The 23,779-nt window shown below is 35.9% G+C and overlaps 2 protein-coding genes across 5 annotated transcripts in view; one reads left to right on the forward strand and one right to left on the reverse strand.

Annotated features, from left to right (window-relative positions):
• On the forward strand, positions 1-10,398 carry pmpca (peptidase, mitochondrial processing subunit alpha). Its single transcript, XM_048189296.1, has 13 exons — positions 1-137; positions 494-696; positions 785-864; positions 961-1,043; positions 1,149-1,243; positions 2,269-2,369; positions 2,463-2,726; positions 5,548-5,640; positions 5,732-5,850; positions 5,936-6,026; positions 6,108-6,170; positions 6,259-6,403; positions 8,798-10,398. The coding sequence occupies exons 1-13, from the start codon at positions 91-93 to the stop codon at positions 8,965-8,967; spliced, it is 1,554 nt and encodes a 517-aa protein (XP_048045253.1). The 5' UTR covers positions 1-90; the 3' UTR covers positions 8,968-10,398.
• Positions 9,981-23,779, reverse strand: part of inpp5e (inositol polyphosphate-5-phosphatase E) — a 22,897-nt gene continuing 9,098 nt past the window's right edge. Inside the window, exons 1-11 of one of the 4 annotated variants that reach the window (XM_048189292.1) lie at positions 22,651-22,768; positions 19,814-20,673; positions 15,266-15,389; positions 15,083-15,180; positions 14,887-15,011; positions 13,311-13,430; positions 13,044-13,151; positions 12,790-12,951; positions 12,549-12,664; positions 12,323-12,459; positions 9,981-11,325 (exon numbers count right to left, since the gene is read on the reverse strand). In XM_048189292.1, coding sequence (XP_048045249.1) covers positions 11,190-11,325; positions 12,323-12,459; positions 12,549-12,664; positions 12,790-12,951; positions 13,044-13,151; positions 13,311-13,430; positions 14,887-15,011; positions 15,083-15,180; positions 15,266-15,389; positions 19,814-20,613 — 1,926 coding nt within the window. In that variant the 5' untranslated portion in view covers positions 20,614-20,673; positions 22,651-22,768 and the 3' untranslated portion in view covers positions 9,981-11,189. The other 3 variants (XM_048189294.1, XM_048189295.1, XM_048189293.1) reach the window with 3 other exon arrangements.

Genomic DNA, 23,779 nt, shown 5'->3' on the forward strand with positions numbered 1-23,779 from the left:
TGTTTCTGGGCAACATCGTAACAAGGAAGTAGAGTAGGAAGTGTTTAATAATCATTTCCGGGCAAGGTTCATGGTCAAATAGAATCCAACATGGCTGCTCACATGTCCAGATTGCGGGGCTGGAGCCGAGCTCAAAGGTTTTATCTAATGTCTTAATTACTGTGTCATATGTATAGAGACGTAGCCACATGTTTGTTCTGACTTTATTCTGAAATAATATTATATTAGGTATTCTCTCTACTTTATAAAATCGTTTGTATAGCGGTGATGTACATGTGATAAACTTCAAAATCTCGCGTGTTTTCGCTCGCGCTTCGGTAATTAAACTGTTTTGACAGCAAATGTCACAATTACCTGTGTGGAGAAGTTGTTGTTGTTATTATTGCTCGTGACTTACCTGTTGTCATATGTGTTAATGTTGAGATACCTGTAAAAGCAAAGTAGTTAGTACAGTCAGTATATATTATTATTGCTTATTGTCTGTGTGTTGCAGGTATGGCATCGCAGTATGTAGACAGTACAGCAGTGGCAGCGCGTATCCCAATGTGTCCCTGTCCACACCACTGCCCGGGATTCCCAAACCTGTCTTTGCTTCTGTGGACGGCCATGAGAAATACGAGACTAAAATTACCACCTTAGAAAACGGACTCAAAGTTGCGTCTCAGAACAAATTTGGTCAATTCTGTACAGTTGGAAGTAAGTAAAGTGTGTAGCAGATAATGTTGTTTGATTCTAATGAGCCGAACCAGATACTGAGTGTTTTATTTCACCTGCTTGATTTTAGTTTTAGTAAACTCAGGCTCTCGTCATGAAGCAAAATACCCCAGTGGAATTTCACACTTTTTGGAAAAGCTGTCCTTTTCTGTAAGTCTGTCAGTGTTTAAGAGTCAGATTACTAAATTGCTTTGAGACTGTTTTGATTTTTAGTGCATAAACCTACTCATTCTTCTTTACTGTAAGTCTACAGCCCAGTTTGGAAGTAAAGATGAAATTCTCCTAACACTTGAGAAACATGGAGGTATATGTGACTGCCAAACATCCAGGTCTTGCATTTTAATCTCTTTTTCAGTCCAAAGTGATTTTTTTTTCAATGCCGTTTTGATTCTTTTCTGTTAACCTCGTGTTTTATTTCTTTCTGTCATTTACAGGGACACAACAATGTATGCGGTTTCAGCTGAAGTGAAGGGTCTGGAAACTGTAGTGAACCTCCTGTCAGATGCAGTTCTTCAGCCCCGTTTATTAGGTGAGCATCTGAAACACAACAGACTCTTTGAATCTTTACAGTCACTCAATTAAAGATACTCTACCTGTCAAAAAAAAAAAAAAAAAAAAAATGTTGAAAGAAGTCTGTTATGCTCACCATGGCTGCATGCATTTGGTCAAAAATACAGTAAAAAACGTAAAATTGTAAAATATTACACATTAAAATTGTTTTCTGTTTGAGAATATTTTAAAATGTAATTTATTCCTGTGATGGTAAAGATTCAGCATCATTACTCCAGTCTTCAGTGTCACATGATTCTTCAGAAATCATTCTAACATGCTGATTTGGTGTTCAAGAAACTTCTTCTAAATGTTGAAAACAGTTGTACTACTTAATAATTGTAGAAAGCGTGATATTTCTATAATTCAAAGGTTTTGTGGTAAATTAATACATTTATTCAGCAAGGATGCATTAAAATGATCAAAAGTGACATTAAAGATATTTCTAATTTTATGAAAATTTCTATTTCAAATAAATACTGTTCTTTTGAGTTTTCTGTTCATCAAAGAATACTAAAAAAAAAAAAAAAAAAATCCCTGTTTCCACAAAAGTATGAAGCAACTTTGATAATCATTATTTAAAATTGAGCACCAATACTAATTGATAACTGCACCAAATCAGCATATTGGAATGATTTCTAAAGGGTCATGTGACACTGAAGACTGACCGTGTGTCTCAATCAGCTCCCTAGTTCAGTAGTCAGGGCACTGATCAGGGTATCAGCCACATTCACTTTCATTATATACTGATTCACGACCTAGGGAGCTAGGGAGCTGATTGAGACACAGGGCGAGTAATTCAGCTTGGCAATCACAGGAACAAATTACTTCAAATATATTAAAACAGAAAACAGTTCTTTTAAATTGTAATATTTCACAATATTATTGTTTTTACTGTATTTTTTTTTTATCAAATAAATGCTTTGGTGAGCAGACTTCTTTCAAAAAAACTAAAAATTAATTATTCCAATCTTTTTACTAAATAGCTTATGTTATTTTCTTCAGATGAGGAGATTGAGATGACCAAAATGGCTGTTCGGTTTGAATTGGAGGATCTGAACATGAGACCTGACCCGGAGCCTTTACTAACAGAAATGATTCATGCTGTGAGTATGACCACTTTTACAAATATCAATACTTTGCTGTAAATCATTGAAATGAGTTTGCAAGTCTTATTTTAATGTCTCTTCAATGTTTAGGCAGCATACAGGGGCAACACTGTGGGCCTGCCTCGCTTCTGCCCTGCCAACAATGTTGAGAAGATCGACAGGAGGCTGCTTCATAAGTACCTACAGAGCTATTACTGCCCGGAGCGCATGGTGCTGGCCGGAGTTGGGATTGAACATGAACAGCTTGTTCAGTGTGCCAGGAAGTATCTCCTAAATGTTAAACCTGTATGGGGCGTGAGCACACCTGCCAACGTCGACCTGTCTGTAGCACAATACACAGGCGGCATTGTTAAGGTGAGCACCTTTTTAAAGGCTGTGACACACCAAGCCAATGTCTAACGGCGACGGAAGCCGACTGTCTTGTTGCCTGCGTCTGTGCCAGAAAGCTGCGCTTAAACACACCAAAAGGACTACAGGCAGCTGTCAACTAGCATGTGCGTTCTGCGCCTTAGTGTAAGGAAATAACTGTCTGTATCAGAAGGTATCAACAAGTTTTTTTTCCTCATTCAAAAAGAGAAACCATAACTAGGACTGTAGATAAACAAACCGTAAACAAAGCAGTGCTTGCTTACCATTTTGAATATCAGTCGCTTTCTTCATTCCAGGCGGCTCATGTTATGAAAATTATGGCTGCCAAGTGATTTAAATATTTAATCTAATTAATTAAACTATGTGGTGATTAATTAATCTAATTAATCACACATCAATTTTGGCTGAGAAATTACCCCCAAAAGATCATTTAAAGTCATTATTGTGTTAAATGACAAAAGCATCAAATAGACCTTACAAAAAGTAGCTTTAGAAAGAAATATTATATTTAGAATTTATTACATGAACTTTTAGGCAACAATAACAATGAGGATGAGTAAATGATGAACTATACCTTTAATGGATTTTTTATTAATATGATTTTTTTTTAAATTAAATAATACTCTAAATAAGAAACTAAAACTGCCAGTTGGTGGCGGTAAATGTCTAAATGAGTAAGTGATTGAGTCTTTCCTTAATTCTATTCGTTCAGAATGCAAATTCATTCAGCAACACCAGTGTTGCTCTCACATTTATGCTAATAACTTTTGAAATGTAAGGGCTAGAAACAAAATAAATTTTTCCTCTGATTCCTTGGTGAATAGATTCCTGAAGAATGGACCATTGAATTATTGGTTTATCCAATTCGTTCAAAGCGCAAATTCATTTAGAAACACCAGTGTTGCTTGGAGATGCACAATCGTTCTGGTATGGCTTATAGGCAGTGTTGGAGAAAGTTACTTTTAAAAGTAATGCATTGGAATATTACGCTACTCCCTAAAAAAGGAACTAATTCCGTTACTTAGTGACTTTTTATGGAAAATAATGTTGTTACTTTTTCTCTTCTGGGCTGAGATGTTTGTTTTTATAACAACAAAAAAAGTTCTTTTTTTAGCAAATGTAAAGGCCCTTTCATATCAAAAATGAAATGAATAAGCCTCAGGCTCAAGGAAATGCAAATTCACACTTGTACAAAAGAGGGTGCAGTTCAAATAAACAAGCATTTCAGCTGTGCTGCCATTCTGGAATACAGAAGAATAGGATGCAGGAGAAGAACGAGTAAATAAGTAACTTGCATTACTTGTTTGAAAAACAGCTCAGATATTTTGTTGTAAATGTAAAAGAAATGCGTTACTTTACTAGTTACTTGAAAAAAGTAATCTGATTATGTAACTTGCTTTATTTGTAATGCATCAACCCCAACACTGTTTATAGGTAACAAAAGCAAACAATATGTGTCTAAAATATAACACAATATGAACTTTTTATTTGTTGAACTGTTGTACAAAATCAGTATCACATTTGCACTCGTGCTATTTGGAACAAAAACAGCACTGGTTTGATATTGCTTAAAGGGTTAATTCACCCAAAAATGAAAATAATGTCATTAATTTCTCTCCTACATGTCATTCCACACACATAAGACCTTCGTTAATCTTCGGAACACAAAAAATTAAGATATTTTTGTTGAAATCCGATGGCTCGGTGAGGCCTGCATAGGGAGCAATGACATTTCCTCTCTCAAGATCCATTAATGTACTAAAAACATTTAAATCAGTTCATGTGAGTACATTGGTTCAATATTAATATTATAAAGCGATAAGAATATTTTTGGTGCACCAAAAAAACAAAATAACGACTTGTATAGTGATGGCCGATTTCAAAACACTGCTTCAGGAAGCTTTGGAGCGTTATGAATCTTGTGATGGATCAGCGGTTCAGAGCGCCAAGGTCACGTGATTTCAGCAGTTTGGCGGTTTTACACACGATCCGAGTCATGATTCGACACAAAAGATTCATAATGTCCGAAGCTTAATGAAGCGGCAGCGGCCATCATTATATAAGTTGTTATTTTGTTTTTTGGGCGCACCAAAAATATTCATATATCACAATATTAATATTGAACCACTGTGCTCACATGAACTGATTTAAATATGTTTTTAGTACCTTTATGGATCTTGAGAGCACCATTGCTGGCTATGCAGGCCTCATTGAGCCATCGGATTTCAACAAAAATATCTTAATTTGTGTTCTGAAGATTAACGAAGGTCTAACGGGTGTGGAAACGGCCTGAGGGTGAGTAATAAATGACATTATTTTCATTTTTGGGTGAACTAACCTTTTAACTATATCATATGATATAAATGAGAGACAAAAACATTTGGGGAATTTTTGAATTTCTTGAATTTTACGGGCATATAACTGCCTTGGGTGCATTAATAACTTTAACGTGTTAATTTTTTTCCCATAATTAAATAAAATTAACGCAACAGCCCTAATGAAAATATTTGCTATTGTAATACTCTGGTAAGATGAAGTAATTAGAAGACTCTTGACTTCTTTTGCTCTCTTTCAGCACTTTCACTTTTATCCTCATGTACTGACACTTTCGTTAACCTGAATAGCAAATCAGTGCGATCTCACTCACCGATGACCCATGCTAGATCGGGTGAACTGCTGCTGACACACTAACCCATCAGACGCTCACTGATTGCCGACTATCGGCATGGTGTGTCACAGCCCTAACACCAGCAAGAATTTTTAAGATTCCTGTAATACTTAAGCTAAGCTTTTTGTCTCATGTCAGATGGAGAAGGACATGTCTGATGTGAGTTTGGGTCCGACGCCCATTCCTGAACTAACGCACATCATGATTGGGCTGGAGAGCTGTTCCTTTTTGGTTTGTTACACATTAAATCAAATCAGTTTAATTTCACACTTGCTGAAACTGGTTGTGTGTTAATATAAGCCTTTTTTTGTGTGACTGATAGGAGGATGACTTCATCCCCTTTGCAGTCCTCAATATGATGATGGGAGGCGGAGGGTCCTTCTCTGCTGGAGGGCCAGGAAAAGGCATGTTCACCCGTCTCTACCTTAATGTGCTCAACAGGTGTGGCATCATCTCTTTATGCTCTGAAACTCTGCAGTTATTGATGTGGTGAACTGTTTTTAGCAATTTGTTGTCGTTTGGACAGGCATCACTGGATGTACAATGCTACTTCGTACCACCACAGCTATGAAGATAGTGGTCTGCTGTGCATCCATGCAAGTGCAGATCCTAGACAGGTACTGTAGTTAAGTTTATGTGATATATTCTGTATAACTACAATACATCACATTAATTGAATTATTATTACTATTTTTTAGGTGCGAGAAATGGTGGAGATCATTACAAGGGAGTTTATTCAGATGACTGGGACAGCAGGAGAAGTAAGACCTTTCTAATGTCCTTCCTTTGTTATTTGTTACTCATTCTGAATTTGTTGCATTCATAACTTGAAATTTCTCACTTGTGCAGATGGAGCTCGAGAGAGCCAAGACACAACTGAAATCCATGCTCATGATGAACCTGGAGTCTCGACCCGTCATCTTTGAAGATGTAGGTCGACAAGTACTTGCGACAGGCAAGAGGAAACTGCCTCATGAGCTGTGTGACCTCATCAGTAAGTCTGATGTTACTTGCATTTAACATCTATATGAATGCTTAATTCAGCTTGTAAATTTATGTTTGTAATGTTTACTTAATACTTAAAATGCCATTCAAAAGTTTGGGGTCAGTAAGATTTTTTAATGTTTTAAAAGAAGTATCTTCTGCTCACCAAGCCTGCATTTATTTGATTAAAAATACAAACAAAAACAGTAATATTGTGAAATATTATTCCAATTTAAAACAGCTGTTTTCTGTGTCAATATACAGTAAAGTGCAATTTATTCCTGTGATCAAAGCTGAATTTTCAGCATCATTACTCCAGTCTTCAGTGTCACATGATCCTTCATAAATCAATCTGATATGATGATTTGATGCTCAAGAAACATTTATGATTATTATTAATGTTGAAAACAGTTATTTACATTTTTATTTCATGATGCTATGATGAATAGAAAGTTCAAAAGAACAGCATTTTTCTGAAATCTAAATCTTTTGTAACATGAAACACTACCGTTCAAAAGTTTGGGGTCAGTAAGAATTTTAATTTTATTTTTGGGGGATAGAAATAAAATTAATCAATACTTTTATTCATCAAGGATCAGTTAAACTGATCAAAAGTTACAGTAAAGACAATTATAATGTTAGAAAATATTCTATTTTAAATAAATGCTGTTCTTTTGAACTTTCTATTCATCAAAGAATTTTGAAAACAAAAAATTGTACACAACTGTTTTCAACATTGATAATAATAATGAATCTTGAGCATCAAATCATCATATTAGATTGATTTCTGAAGGATCATGTGACACTGAAGACTGGAGTAATGATGCTGAAAATTCAGCTTTGATCACAGGAATAAATTACACTTTACTGTATATTGACATAGAAAACAGCTGTTTTAAATTGTAATAATATTTCACAATATTACTGTTTTTGTTTGTATTTTTAATCAAATAAATGCAGGCTTGGTGAGCAGAAGATACTACTTTTAAAACATTAAAAAATCTTGCTGATCCCAAACTTTTGAACGGTAGTGTATAAAAAAAATTATATAAAGAAATTAATACTTTTATTCGGCAAGGATGCAGTAAATTGATCAAAAGTAACAGTAAAGGCATTTATAATGTTACAAAAGATTTCCACTTTAAATGAATGGAAAGTTCAAATTAACAGCATTTTTAAAAGAATCCCCCCCAAAAAAAAAAAAGTATCATGACTTAGCTGTTTTCAACACTGGTAATTATAAGAAATGTTTCCTGAGCTCTACATTAGAATGATTTCTTAAGGATCATGTGACACTTGAATAGGGAAGGCGTAGTGAAGACTGGAGTAATGAAAATTCAGTTTTGCCATCACAGGAAAAAATTACATATTTTAAAATAGATTAAAAAAGAAAACGGTTTATTACTTATAATATTTAACAATAATATAGTGTTTTATTATTAAATACAGCTTTGGTGAGCATAAGAGAAAAAAAAAATCTTACCAATCCCAAACTTTTGAACTAGATTGTGTGCATTCTTGAATTGATACATTAATTGGCTTGAATCTGTAATATCAGTATTTTTTTTGCCTTTTTATTCTATTCAAAAAATGTACATTAATCAACATTCATGAATGTAAATTGTACCCAAATTAGCATGAATTTCATTGGTTAGTCCCTTTGCCAGATGTTATTAGGTATAAAAATTAGAGAAAACAAAAAAGATCAAACTATTAAAGGATTAGTCCACTTTTAAATACACTTTTCCTGATAAATTTACTCACCCCCATGTCATCCAAGATGTTCATGTCCTTCTTTCGTCAGTCGAAAAGAAATGAAGGTTTTTGAGGAAAACATTCCAGGATTTTTCTCCTTACAGTGGATTTTAATGGCTACCAACAGATTGAAGGTCAAAATTACAGTTTCATGCAGCTTCAAGGGCTTTAAACGATACCAGATGAGTAATAAGGGTCTTATCTAGCGAATCGATCGGTCATTTTCGAAAAAAATACAACCGTTTATGCTTTATAAACAAAATATCGCCTTGAACGTACTTTCCGCTTCCGCATTCTTCATAACGCTTACGCTGAATATTCTACGCCTTCCCTATTCTACTTACGGAACGAACGCGGCGCCAGTTTCGTTTTTTTCCGTAACTTGAATAGGGAAGGCGTAGGACATTCAGCGTAAGCGTTATGAAGAATGCGGAAGCGTAAAGTACGTTCAAGGCGATATTTTGTTTATAAAGCATAAACCTTCATTTCTTTTCGACTTACGAAAGAAGACATGAACATCTTGGATGACATGGGGGTGAGTAAATTTATCAGGAAAAGTGTATTTAAAAGTGGACTAATCCTTTAACTTGTTTTTTCCATTGTAAAAAAATAAATAAAATAATAATAATTAACAATTTCTTTGTCTTAGGTAATGTTACAGCCAGTGATATCAAGAGAGTTACAACGAAAATGCTGCGTAGTAAGCCTGCGGTTGCTGCGCTGGGAGATCTGACAGAGCTGCCCTCATATGAGGACATTCAGGCCGCTCTCTCTAGTAAAGATGGACGTCTGCCTCGCATATACCGCCTGTTCCGATAGGGGGCCAACGGCTGACACTATCTAGAGACAAATAGGAGAACTGACCCAACAAATATTTTTCTTTACTGGAATTTAAGTGCAGTGCTTAGAAGGACTGTCTTTGCATTTCCTCTGTATAGTGTTTAAAAGGTAACATAGAGGTAGTCCAGCAGAAAATGGAAATTCTGTCATTTACTCACCCTCATGTCAATCCAAAACTTTAGCCTTTCTTCTTTGGAACATAAAAGATAAATGTCTTAGTTTGCTGTCCATACAATGTTTGGTTCCCAGCGTTCTTCAAAATATCTTTTCTGTTACGCAGAAGAAAGTGTTGTATTACATTAGTAAACTAGTAAACTACAGCATTTTCAGTTTTTGGTGAATTCCTTTAAATTTTAAATGCTGATGTGATGGCTGAGTTCAGTTTCACATACCCATGTTGTTGTTTTTTTGCATGATTTTGTTGAACCAACCATGTGTTTAAAGTGAATTAATGTGCTCATTTTTCACATTTCCATCATATTTAGCTTGACAAGTGGTTTCCCATGTCATTCAAGTCTGTGTTGCTGTTCATACTGTAGGCTGTGCTCTTCTGTGTAAAACTGGCCAAACCAGAAAGATATTCCTCACGTGACAGCATTTTCCCACAAAGCTCTATAAAACACTCTTTTAGTTTAAGTTAGATATTAAATATCCAATCAGAATGCAGTAAAACCTGAACCATCAACCAATGATTTTAAGTATATATAATCCCTACTTCTGTTGTTAAATCACTGTTCACAATTCCTTGCATATTGCATATTTATTCGCTTGCACTTCCATTTACTGTTAAATTTTTCCATTAAGATGATGGGAATAGGTGAAAAAAAGTTTGATCTTTTCTATCCCCCCTCCCCTAATTTAAGCTTTCAGTTTTTTCTCTCTGTATTTATCATGTGCATTTTGAATGTTCAGTAACATGTTCTTTGGTTTATGTCTGAATAACAACCTTTTTACCAAATGTGTGCTTGAAACAAAATAACACCAAACATGAGTCAGTTTTTGTATTACTTTACATTGTAAACAAATATTTGTAACAGGCTATTATTTGGTTTTAAACAGCAGAATGTATTTGAAGTCACTGAGGCAATCATGAGCAAGATCGCAGGCACTTTCAGTACAAATAGAACTGAAATTCATGATGTGAATGCGTGACTTACTGTTACATCAGTCACTGAGATCCATGCGCAAGCAATACCAATACTATGTTCGTTCCTGCTCCTGTACGCATATCACACTTGACATCAAGTAAGCTGAATTTTGTTAACAGTTAAGGCAGTAAACAAGTATAGTCTGTGCCTCTTCACTTAGATTTTGCACACATTTTTATCCAAAGGTCAGCTTCTCTACATGATACACCACATTCACCTATCAATGACAATCAATAAATAAATAAACAGCTGCTAACACCAATTCTCCCTCATTTTGCTGGTAATGATGCTACAGTACAGTTCCCTTTTAAAAAGTTGTACCACTGTTAGCACGTTGTTAAGAAACTGTTTAAAAGTGAGACCCAGGTGCCAATAAAACCAGGAGGATCAGCTACCCAGTACTGGTATGAGGTGTTTACAGTGTCAGTCAAAGATTAGAAGTTGAGCTAATGGTTTAAAAAGGCCATGAAACACTATCAGTTAAAACCATACAAAGAACAGACTTTCGGCTTGCAAGTTAAATTCCAGAATATGAAATACAAAAAAACGAATTAGGAATAATGGATGTACAGTACAGTACAGTTAACTTAATTTACTCTGATCAGTATAATTTATACCCCCGGTTTCACAGACAAGGCTTAAGCTAAAATGTATGTTTGAGCTGTCTTAACTGAAAGCAACTTGCACTGACATATCTTCAAATATGTCAGGCATTGTTTTGTCTACAGATGCACACCAGTAATGTTTATTTTCTAAGGCATGTTTATAAAAGCTACTTAAATTACCTAATTGAACTAAGGCCTACTCCTGTCTAAATTTAAGCTCTGTCTGTGAAACTTGGCCATAAAGTCATATAATATTTTATAGTTCCAACACTAGCTGCTAAACATCCAGCTGCAGTCTTTTGGTCCCTGGGCTGTGTACTTCAATGCCATGACATCCGTAGTAACCAAGTTATCCTTTGGTCCTGAAAGTCCAGCTTTCCAAATCAGTAGCTCGGTGTTTGAAATGATCAGTTTTAGCACCCTATGGCTCTCACACATTGGTCCAAGATCAGGATATGGTGCAAACCGTACTGTTATTCTGGTTTTTCATGGTTGCCTCTCTCTTTTTCAACTCCCTTGTGATTCTCCTTCGGATTCCTTCTAGGTACAGGCTCCTGTCAAACTGGCCAGCACCCAAAGGAATGCTGGGGAGGATAACAGAGTGAGTTAGTGGTTTATCAAACCTGCATGAAAACATTCCATTCCATAAATTGATGAAAAGCTAGTGTTGACTTTGCCTTGGTTTGTTTTGTCCCAGTGCTGGAGACACTTAATATTCAACAATATTACTGACTGACTGCACTGACACTGCAATGAAAACTGAACTGAATGATGACAGCACCGTTTTATCCAGAGCTGCTTTATAGATATATTAACTAAATTAATAACTAATGATTTTTAAAACAGAAATTAATCAACACTGAACTTACTTAAGCTGGACAATGGCATTATCTTCTTCTAGAGATGCCAAAAACTTTGTTTCATAATTGTCCTGTTATCAATGTAAAGCTGCATTTCAACAATCTGTATTGTAAAAAGTGCTATATAAATAAAGGTGACGACCTTTGCTTGTCATTATCTTTTTTAAGGTAACTCCACCACCGAAATATTTAGAATGACATGAATGTGAAAAAGTCAAACTGGAGAGTCATTTAACTACTAGTTTGTGCACCCAAAAATTCTGTCATCATTTACTCAACCTCATGTCATTCCAAACCCATAAGACTTTTTATCTTCAAAACACAAATGCAGCTTCTAAGCTTCCGTTGACCATATCTGACAAGCTCTATGTATGTGCATTAATCAGTGTTTACATATGAATGAAATTATATCAATAAATGAAATCTGCTCATCATATCTTCTTTAGAATCCAATGGATTCATAGGAATTACTTTTACGATGCCTTTCTGAACTTTCGAACCGTGAAAGTTTTGGTGAAATGGAGGGACAGAAATCTCTCAGGTTTCATTAAACGCATCTTCGTTTGTGTTTCAAAGATGAATGAAAGTTTTGAACAACAGGAGGGTGAGTAAATGGTGACAGAATTTTCATTTTTGGGTGAACTATGCATTTTTCAAGAGTACAAGTAGAAATTAGTGCAAGTGCAACTGTTATAATGTGCCACTATAAACAGCTGCTTACTTATCTCTACCCGGACGAAGTTTGACCTGAAACATGCCGATGACAGGCCGGTGATCTGACGTCTTAATGGACGAGCAAGACGTGTACTTGATGACTTTAATGTCATCTGCTTGTCTGTTTCGATAAAGAATCCGATCCTGCCAACACAAGAGGAAAAATCAACCATGACACTACAGGGTATATAGTGACATATTAGCATATAATTAGCAAAAAAACATTTTTTTACTGTATATGAGGGTGTTCTCTGCTTTGTGGTGGTGTCATAGACGTCACAACCAATGTCATACTTGTAAGTAGGTGGAAAGTGAATAGATGCTTCCTGAAATCCTTTAAAAATGGAACCTGGAAATGCACACACAGATTCTTCCTGTTAAAACAAAGTACAAAGAACAAAATATTCCCTAAAAGGGAACATGATAAATGCAGAAATTACACAGGACTGAAATTTCGCATCTTTCCGCACTTGCCTTCCTTCATTTCCCTCAACAGCTGGTCATGTTGTATTAGTGGGCTCATATCTGCGCCTATACACTGATTCAAAATGGCCTCCACCTCTACTCTGGCTTTATTCAGGCGGAAGTTGAAATCTCCAAACCAGAAGACTTCATCAAAACGGGTTGTGACGTCACCTGAGAATAAACAATTTTTTGTACATAACATTTAAATAATAAAATAAATACACAATAAAATCTTTAAATATGACAAAAGCAGCAACACTCACAGGTGGTGGAGCGGTAAGGGTTGGTATCAGGAAGGTTTCTAGGAAGAGCCAAAGCTTCTATGATCTTGTTATAGTCTAAGATCCTCTCATATATTTTAGAATCTCCAGCTGAAACAAACACAAAGACTGGGTTGGATTTATTCCTAGCTGGGCTTAAATCTAACGCCATAGTCATTAGAAACATTCATTTAAACATATGACTTAACATATAAAATATAACTGGGCTGTTTGCCCTTGGATTAAGTTTCCAAGAAACATTCCACTTACAGGTGAAATGCGATGTAATAAAGAGGAAGGATGTCCCAAAAAAAGTGAAGCAGATACCCACAGCTCCTTTAGTCTTAATCTGAGATATGATTCGGGTTGTGACTGTAGCATGTTCCACCTCTGTAGTGGCAGAAAAATACAGACTTTTATAATATTATTATGTTATATTATTCAAACATTTGAGGTCTGTACATTTTTAGAAGAAATTAGTACTTTTATTTAGCAAGGATACAATAAATTAGGGTTGGGCTTTTTTAAAAATATTGTATTATTTGGGCTCATAAAAAAAAAATGAATATTCGATTATTCGTTTATTTAAATGAAGTTTAACGAGAAAGATGTTATTTTCAATCATTACATTTTGTCACGGTTTTCTTTTAGTTGAAAACATTAAGCAATGTGTGTGTGGAAAAAAATATACAGATCAAAAGCATTAAAGCTCAAACAGAGCGAGTGGAAAAAGCAAACAAAGCAGACTGCGCCAAATATCGTACAGAACGGACATATATATTCAGTATATGGTTATCGTGTTTATACCGTTTCACATAGTCATGTTGAGAAAAATAAGACTATCCACATGCTCAGGTGAAAGCTGGCTGCTCAGTCTGCAGCGAAAACACGTTCCGTTGACACAGACATTGCAGAAACACAAAGATAACAGTGTGCTAAGCGAAGTTTCTTAAAGTGCTTTGTGTTTTCTGTTCTTAAACATGTCACAAGATCATTTTGGTATCAGAAGAGTTATCTTGTTATCTCGCTCGGGGGTACAGCTGTCGTAAATGCAGTGATGGACAGCTGTCTTCCTCATTCGACTGGTCAATAATAATGGTTCTGTGTTTGGATTTCATGCGATTTCTCATTGTGGTGATGATGATAAAACTCAGTTTCACCCGACAATGTTTGCACTATTCGTGCACACCCCTACATTAAAGACTGCTATTGTATTCTTCTGAACAAATCATCATATGAGATGATTTCTGATGGATCATGTGACACTGTAGAATGAAGCAATGGATGCTAAAAATTCAGCTTTGCCATCACAGGAATAAATTACATTTTAAAGTATATAAAAACAGAAAACTTGTAATAATTGTAATAATATTTCACAATGTTTCTACTATATTTGTGAACAAATAAATGCCATGGTGACAAAAATATTAGACATCAAGACGTCAAACTTTTAAATGGTACTGCATAATATATCATAGGGCTGGGCGATATATCGCATGCGATCACGCGCATTTCGTCAGTAAAGCCGGTTCCCTGATTACCGCTAAATCGCCATCACCTGCTTTCAGATAGAGCGGCATTTAATAGACAGAGCCGTAGTTCACTGACAAGCTACGCAATATCGCGATTATCTGCGATTCATCTGCGATATGAACGCAATATTGCGTAGGTTGTCAGTGAACTACGGCTCTGTCTATTAAATGCCGATCCATTTGAAAGCAGGTGATGGCGATTTAGCGGTAATCACGGAACCGCTTTACTGACGAAATGCGCGTGACAATCGCATGCGATATATCGCCCAGCCCTAAAAGATCATATTAATATGAAAAAAACAAACAAGCTATACCTGAACAGAACCATATGAGATCTCTCCTGACAAACATAGTGAGATAGAGAACTCCATGGGCTGCTGCATACAGCATCACGTAATACGGCCCAAGAGTTTCCTGCAGGCGGATCTCCCACTCCCTCCTGTGGATGAACATGAAGAGAGTAAACATGCTGAGCATCAGGAAAAAAAGCTGTGAAAAGCAAAATCTTACCTATCTGGACAACCTTCCTGAACTCCTATAATGTAGACGTCCTGTGCAAAGTCTGTGTCGGTTGGGAGCAGAAGATCATCTAGGTTGTATGGAAGCCCCTGAGAACGAGAGTGAGAGCTTCAAGCTACAGCTGCTATGCACTTCAACAAACAAAACATGATAAATGACAGTACTGTTCCACACCTTCTCTCCCTGCATGTTCCATGTGGCGACGTAGATACCAAGTCGTCTCTCTGGGAAGTAGCGGTCTAGCTCTTCTGCCCCCAGCAAGGCACCGTTACCCAAAACACTGCCCTCCAGAAAGCTCCTAAAACCATATGCAGGTACATTTTCAGGAAAACAATAAACAAGAACAAAAGTTTTGAGAAATTCTCTTTCTATCATATGTTACAATGTATTCATATAAACTGCATTAGGATGACTTCACCCAAATGTTTTTAATGGTCATGCTGCCCTTTTCCACACAATGAAAGCATACAGTGGCCAGGATTGACTTTTTTTTTTTTTCATCTAAAAAGTAAAAAAGTACCATAAGATCTGTAGATTGTGTGTGGTCTGGGTAAACCCTACATTGTGGGAACCAAACCTCTTAAGTATAGTAAACCCTTACAAATATAAATATGGATGCAAGATAAATCAGTACCATATCGTTTATTAGCCAACTTTAGAGAATTTTTAATGTATTTGTACTGCCCAATTTTGGATATAGGAGTCGATAGTCAAGCGGTGAATTCTGGAACAGTGATCGACCGAAATTGATTTTTTAGAACCGATGCCGATAATTTGTGTGTTTATGTGCCCGATAACCGATATGCAGAAACGATTACTGATTTATTTACTGTTATACTTCTGGTTTTGACACGATTACAACACCACTGAACTAAACAAACCATTTTATTTATAACAATCACTGTATTGTTTTATGCATAAATCTTATTTACACAACAATAAATAGAGGGGTCTGAAAGTGCAAAAAATAAGTGCACTGTTACTAAACTGTTTTTGTTGAAAATTAGTAGTCTTTCAAGATAATTTTAATCTTCATATTACAAAAAAAGCATTAGCAGCAACACTAATGTTAACAATAAGCAAAATAAATGTAGAATGTCTAATATTTTCAAGTGGAGAAAATAAATTAAAGACAGGAGGCATATCAACTTTGCAGAAATGTAATACTTCATTTTAAACTAGTTTTAGTAGATTTATTAGCTGTTTAATAGGCTAAAGAGTGAAGAATAATTTGCTGGATAATGTTAAATAACTGAATAATATTCTCTGGAATACTGGAATATAACAAACAAAACATCGTATTTTATTGCATTTCTCAACTGGTATGTTATATCAGAATTATTCATGTTTTTGTTGTTCTAGATTATGAAATATCTGCTGACAATGCGCTGTTTATCTATGCATTTACACAGAACTATACTCAAACTGCGATCGCTCGCGGAGATTAGTTGTGTTTACTTGGATGTTTATTAGTGAATTAATGGTTATATAGTAAATGTTTATATAATTACGGTGTTTTAAACAAGTGAATCTTGTTCAAAATTACATGCAGTGGCCGTGCTGGAGAATTTCCTGAGCATCAACCCGCTAAGTGAACAGCAAAATGCAGACGACTTCACGAGACTAATGATGAGCATAGACAACAGAGAGAGAATTAAATTCAGCGCTTTTATTTCCAACATGTGCTCATTCATGGCTGTATTATTTAATTCTCTATTTCTTAGAGACAAGCTGCATAAACTAGCTACATTTCACACTGTTGTCGATCCTGTGCGCAATTCTCAAAACACACCACAAGATGGCGCCATTTATTAGTAAATCCAATATTACAAAACCGATATCCGATATTGGTAAAATGCTTAAATATCGGGGAAAATATAGGTAAATCAATATATCGGTTGATCTCTATTCTGGAATCCACTGCTGATTCAAAATATATACTTTTGAGTGATTTGTTGATTAAGTTATTAATATTTAACCGATTTGAATAACTTCTTCAAGCTTATGAGATTTAGGTCGTTATAGAAATACATGTCTGTTCACTGGAATGTAGTCTCTCTTTGTTTGCGGGAGAAGCACCCAACACATGTTAAAACATATATTTATTCTTCTAGCTGACCATGACAGCCTAGGTCACTGGGGTCACTCAGGCCTGGCTCCTACGTGACCAATTCACAGTTAAAGCATTTACTTTATTTTTCATCTTCAATCACTAGAGAATAATGACAAATATTATCTGAACCTCTCACCGAGAGAAACTACAGCTTATCATTATGTTGTGGTAAAGTTTCCTGAACAAAGTTTCCTGAAACATTCCTAGAGCTTGACTCCAACCTTGAAGAAGCGGTGTATCTGTATGTGTGCGTTAGTATTCTTTGTTACAGGTCCTGACTTTCGTGAGGTGAACAACTGGCACCCAGGGGAGATGAAATGACCATCTTGTTTCCAATTCACACCGCACCGACAAACGGCAACAAACTCGTCTGTTGGAGTTTGTTGGATAGGTGCGATACCCCTGTTGGCGTCTGTTGGCATTGGTCGGATGAACGTTTAATCGGCGTTTGTCGGGTCGTGGAATGTCTGATTAGTGTGAACAGTTTTCCAACAAACGGCAACAAACTCTGACATAATCTGACCTTGCCACCAACCGTTGCCATGACGATGAGGCAAGTCCCCTGCAAAAACAGCTATTTGATCGCGCCAGCGCCTCACGCACACACAACAAAGCACTGGAAACGTGACATCGCAGCTTGTTCATTATAAAAAAAAACATATAAAAAGGTACAATAGTCTATAGTGCAATATGTGCCATTCAGCAAGAGCACTGCTCCACTTCACCGAAAGAGAGGTATAACCACCATGAGAGCAACGCAGGTTTACCATCAGTTTCGATTAATTAATTAATTAATTTAAATGAATTTGTTTTGGCTTGTTTAGCTACATGGTTGTATAGGCCTATGGGTCACATAAATAAAAAGGGTCACGCTTAAAAAAAAAACGGTGTATACCAACCGCAGCGCAATAGGTTGCAATCAGATCGATGGCTAAAGTGCTTTGGATTTCAGGTTAGTATTTTTGTTTTGCCTCAATACTTTAATACAATGAAAATATAAATTATACTATATTATTAATATAATAAACTTGCCTGACAATATTGTTAACATGGTTACACGTATGTACTCATTTGTCGGTGTTTGTTGGGGCAGTGTGAACATGAGTTTTTTCTCACAGATTTCTAAATCCAACGGCCAACTTGTTCGTTGCCGTTTGTCGGTGCGTTGTGAATTGGCCTTTACAGACAAACTGGAGCCTAGAAACTCAGATTTGTGACCTCACGGGTCACTTCACGCCTAAGCCAGGATCCTTGTGTCATTCGGATAATCAATGGAGATATGCTTCTGAATGTTCAGTCCATATGTAGATTTTTTTAAGTTTATCTATGTCTTAACCAATCAGAATCGTTCAACTTGAAGTAATGACATAGTTTATTGACCTGTGTTGAAGTATAATTGATGTTGTATTGAGTATTGTGTATGGACAGCGGCCAACAAACTCCTTGCTGAGTGTGAAGCTGACTTCTGCTGATGAAACTGCAAACTATTCTTCAGTAAAAAATTTTTCAATTGACTGCCTCTCTGACTCCTGGTCGTCATTCATCATATCTGGTCTTGGGTCTTAACTGTAAATCCCCTACAACACGGACTGGATATTTAATTATGCTTGCATCACAATACGAATTTAAGTAATTAATTTTATTAATTCTTAAAACTGTTAAAAGTCATTTTTAATCTCAAAATAAATATCTATTTTTCATATTGCCCATTATTGGTATGACTAAATATACTTGTAGCATTGTTTGTTTAGTTTTTAAGTGTTTATTCATTGACATTTAGGCAAAATAGTATACACCTTTAATACTAGCCATAACATAAAAGTAATTAATTATCGATAAGCAGCTTATCGGTATCGGAAATCAAGCTTATCGGTATCAGATCAAAATGTATTATCAGTGCTTAAGATAGCTTTGTGTGAGACCCTGGTCACGATATGATCTTACTGTATGGAAAAGAACAGTGAGAACATTCTTAAAAACATCTCCACTTGTGTCCCATAGAAATAAATCATATGCGTTAGAAACGACATGAGGTAACAGTTAGTTAATGACAACAGAATTTCATTTCTGGGTGAACCATCGCTTTAATCAACACATTAACTGTCTAATAGTTAGATACTGTATTTCATATTTTCCTTGTATTAGTCATTTCACTTTCAAGCAGAACATGAATGAATGGTCTGATGCAGTTTGACTGTTACAGTAGGTACTGAACAAGCATCTCACTGATCCATTAATGCCCTATGCATTCACACTGCTTCACCTTTCCTCTTCAATCTCTCTCTAAATATCCAGCTTCACTTTTCACTTCACACAACTAAAGCTGTTCAGGTGACTCTTTAAGTAGCAACTCCAAGGGCCTGTACTCATTCCTGCAGGAACATTATTCATGATTTACTTTCTTGTGAAACACTGAATTTGGTTCATGCATTCACACAAAAATTCTCACATTCTGCTTTAAACAAAATTAAAAAAGTTCAAATACTTGAACTCTTTAGACATTCATGTCAGCACGTGATCATGTGATCTTAAAACAGAGGATATGCTGAGCAGTAACTTCTAATAAGTGCAGAAAATAAGAAATGAATGAAAAAACACAAGCTTCTCACCTGTTCCTCACATCCCGGGGTCTGATGGGGTTCAGAACACTATAGGTGGACTTCATGGAATGGACAGAGGTATTGTCTGACACCATGGTGTCCAACAGCCGGCTATCGCTCAGATTCCTCTGAAGCCTCTCCGACCGCCCCTTTCTCCCCACCACACTGTAATCCAAACAATCCTTGTCAATCCGATTAGTTGTCCTTAAGGACGTGGAGGCTGCACTGTTCTCCAGAGGAGGATATGTCCCAGTGAGCTGCAGTGGGGACAGAATAATTCTGGACGGTTTAATTCGCTCTTTATTCGGATCAAAATGCTCACAAGGGGACATGTCAGTCTCGGAGAAGCTTCCGGTCCTAATCATGAATGGTGGTGTCTCCATGGGTGGGAGATCGAGCGGACGTCCAGATGCAAGGCCCTGGCCATTCACTGAGGTGGTGTCTTTAAGCGAATCAGTGGAAGAGCCCATCTCTCCTGGGTCCGTCAGACTCTCCTGGCTACTCCTCAATATTCTCCGCCACACCTTCTCCTCAAATGAGATGTTTTTACCCCCCATGCCCAACCCCGCAGGCTTCGGAAGAGAGGGAGGTCGAGGCTGATATGGACTAAGCTTGGCGTCCTTGTTATGCTCATCCTGACGCAGTTTGGTACCATCATATGGCTTCTTGATGTCTTTGAGCTCCTCCTTGTTGCTCTTCTCTGTTCTCAGGTCTACACTTAGAACATTAATATCTGTTTTACAAGCTGATTCTCCTGACCGGAGTTCTGCAGGGTTAAACGGGACGATGCTGTCTCCATGCTCACTCATCCTACTGGCAAACTTGGTTTTAGATGTAAACAAGCCCCATGGTACTTAATTGATTACATCCTGTGGAGAAAGTGAGGAAATTATTTTAGAGATAAATTCTGATTATCACATAATTTATATTATGTGCAGGTCTATGAATTTTGTGTGAAAAAAAAAAAAAAATCTAAATAATTTTAAATCTACTTTTAAATTCAAAGGATTAGTTTACTTTAAAATGAAAATCACCCCATGATTTACTCACCCTCAAGTCATCCTAGGTGTATCTGACTTTCTTCTTTCAGACGAATACAATCGGAGTTATATTAATAATCACCCTGATGCCCCAAAGCTTTATAATAGCAGTGCATGGAAACCACCTGTTTGAAACTCAAAAAAGTGCATCTATCATAAACATACTCCACCTGGCTCCAGGTGGTAAATAAAGGCCTTCTGAAGCAAAGCGATGCATTTGTGTAAGAAAAATATCCATATTTAACATGTTATAAAGTAAAATAACTAGCTTCCACCAAACCGCCTTTCCATGCACTGCCATTATAAAGCTTGGCAGCATCAGGGTAATTATTAATATAACTCTGACTGTATTTGAATTAAAGAAGAAAGTCATTTACACCTAGGATGGCTTGAGGGCGAGTAAAAAATCATAGGTAATTTTCATTTTAAAGTGAATTAATCATTTAAATCTATTTAAATCAAAGTTTTTTTTTTTAAACTTTGCATATTTAAAAAAAAAAAAAAAAAAACAAAAGTACCCCTTCCTTATAAAGGCAGCTAGCTATACATTAGTAGCTATACTTTTTTTTTTTTTTGCTCTTATTTATCATTGTACTAATTGTACATTGTATCATTGTACTAATTGTTGATAAATGAAAACACTAACTTAAATTCTCTATATTTTATCTTTTGCAAAATGCTTATGCCCCTGTATTGTAAGTAGCTTTGGAAAAAAGGGTCTGCTAAATTAAAATGTAATTTTCTCCAGTAAATAAGTTTTGTTCTATCCAATAGTATTGGGTAAACTTTAAATCAGTCAATTTTAAAATATATATATAAAAAATGTATAATTATAAAAAAAAAGGTTCCAAACTAATTTACTTGGAAAACTGCACTACCACACAAGAAAGATAAGAAAGAAAACTATTGTAAAATCTTTCTTATTTTCTTTGACCTGCCCATTGACCCGGCCTTATAGTCTGTAAAATGAGTTAAATTTTTACATTTTCAGTTTGAAAACTGGATCAAATAATCAAACTCAGGGTACGTTTACACACGACAACGAAGCACTAAAAACGGAAACGCTTTTTCTTTGCGTTTTTCGCGGACAGACGGCAACGTTGACAAAACAAATTCGCGTTTTTGTGAAGTTTACACAGAGACAATAACTGTATCCTTTTCAAAAACTTGCATTTTGAAACCCGTTTTTAAAACTTTGCGTTTTCAGGCCCCCAAAACGCCATTATTGTGTAAATGAACGTCCAAAACAGATAAAAAGTTTTCCGTTTTTAGTTGAAAACGTGTCGTGTTTGTTGTGTTTGTTAATAGCTAGTTGTGCAGAATTACATAATCCATAGACAATTAATCCTACGTAAGACTGCATGACAAACATTAACGGAATAATAAACATTAATCATTAATAATCTACCGAAATGTTTATTTAGCAAAAGACGTAAAACGTATTAAACGGACGTCGTAAATTATCAACAACAATCATTTTAACTTACTAGTAACAACATTACAAACAGTATCAACAAAAACATTACTATTGTTAATAATGGTATCCAACTTTTAACTAATACTTAACTAAGACTAAAAGGCATTAATAATGAACCATAATGATCAGTGATTACAGCTGACTGAAATCCGTCCCTCACAGCGATGTAAAACTCACTGATGCCACACGATGGTCACTCGCACATCTGTAAAATGTAGCGTTTTATCTTTGCAAAATATAAATAATGAAATGGTGGGATTAAAATATTAAGATACATTTGAGTGAAGAATAAATTGACGCATTCTGAATATGAAATAGCTCTCCGTTACCTCTAGTTTGCTGAAGAGGCAAACTTACTGGACTTCCTTAGCAACCAAAGCAACCAACAACTTCTCAAGAGGGTGTGCTGACAGTTCGCAGTAGTGTATTATGGAACAGCGCCATCGTGCGGTTTTTTCTAATCGAGTTGGTATTATTTTCACAAACAAGTGGCCAGTTTACAAAACTATTCACATATTCAGCAATATGAGAACCAAATGTAATGTTTTAAGTATGTCACTGAAAACTCCATATTGATTACTGTGAAAGAGGATGGTATGCAAATGTTCAGATTATTACACTGATCTGTAGCTTTATCATATGTCAGTGGAATATTATTGTCCCAAATGTTTCCAATTTTCCCCAGATTTGAAGAACTCAACGGATAATAAATTATAAAGTAAAGCATTTAAACACTTTTGACTGCTTTGGGTATTTTATTTCAATGAATTCAAAGATCGTTGTCATTTCCACACTGATTAATAATCTGCTGCCCTCTTGTGTTCGGATCCACATCTTTAGTCTGAGAGTCATTCATGTTATTAGTTTGAAATTAGTGATCGAGTTAATGTACAGGAGAACTATTTTTTGCTGTTATTTGCTTTACCATAAGCTGCAGACATTTAATTGATGCGTTAAAGACAGCAAAACAAGAGAATACTGGCTTAGAATTATGTTCTTATTTTTACAATGAATTTTATTAATATCATGTAGGTCATGTATAAACAACTATTCTTGTGCTTTGTACAATTTTTGTTAAATTAAATTGTTTATTGTAGTGAAAAAAACAGCACCACATTGAAATCTGCTTTCTGCAATATTGTAGAGCATGTATTATACCTCTGATGTGTGGGATTACAAATTTAAGAGTCTGTTTAAAGGCACAATATGTAATTTTCTGCCGCTAGAGGTTGCTTATCCAAAACAAAGGCATAGCTTGATGACGCCTTGATTTCGCGGAATCATGGGAGGTGTTGTCTTCAACTCTACAGCCGGCGGAAATCATATTCATGGATGAGCTAATGTAATAAAGATTTGTTAATATTACTGTAGTATGAAGCAGGGTGTAGCTGAAAGCCGTTGGAGCAGGATGACGCAGCTGGAGCGATTGCTAATGAGAGATGAACGCGACACACAGCT

The sequence above is a fragment of the Megalobrama amblycephala genome, linkage group LG4, assembly GCF_018812025.1.
Source record: "Megalobrama amblycephala isolate DHTTF-2021 linkage group LG4, ASM1881202v1, whole genome shotgun sequence".
Lineage (NCBI taxonomy): Eukaryota > Metazoa > Chordata > Actinopteri > Cypriniformes > Xenocyprididae > Megalobrama > Megalobrama amblycephala.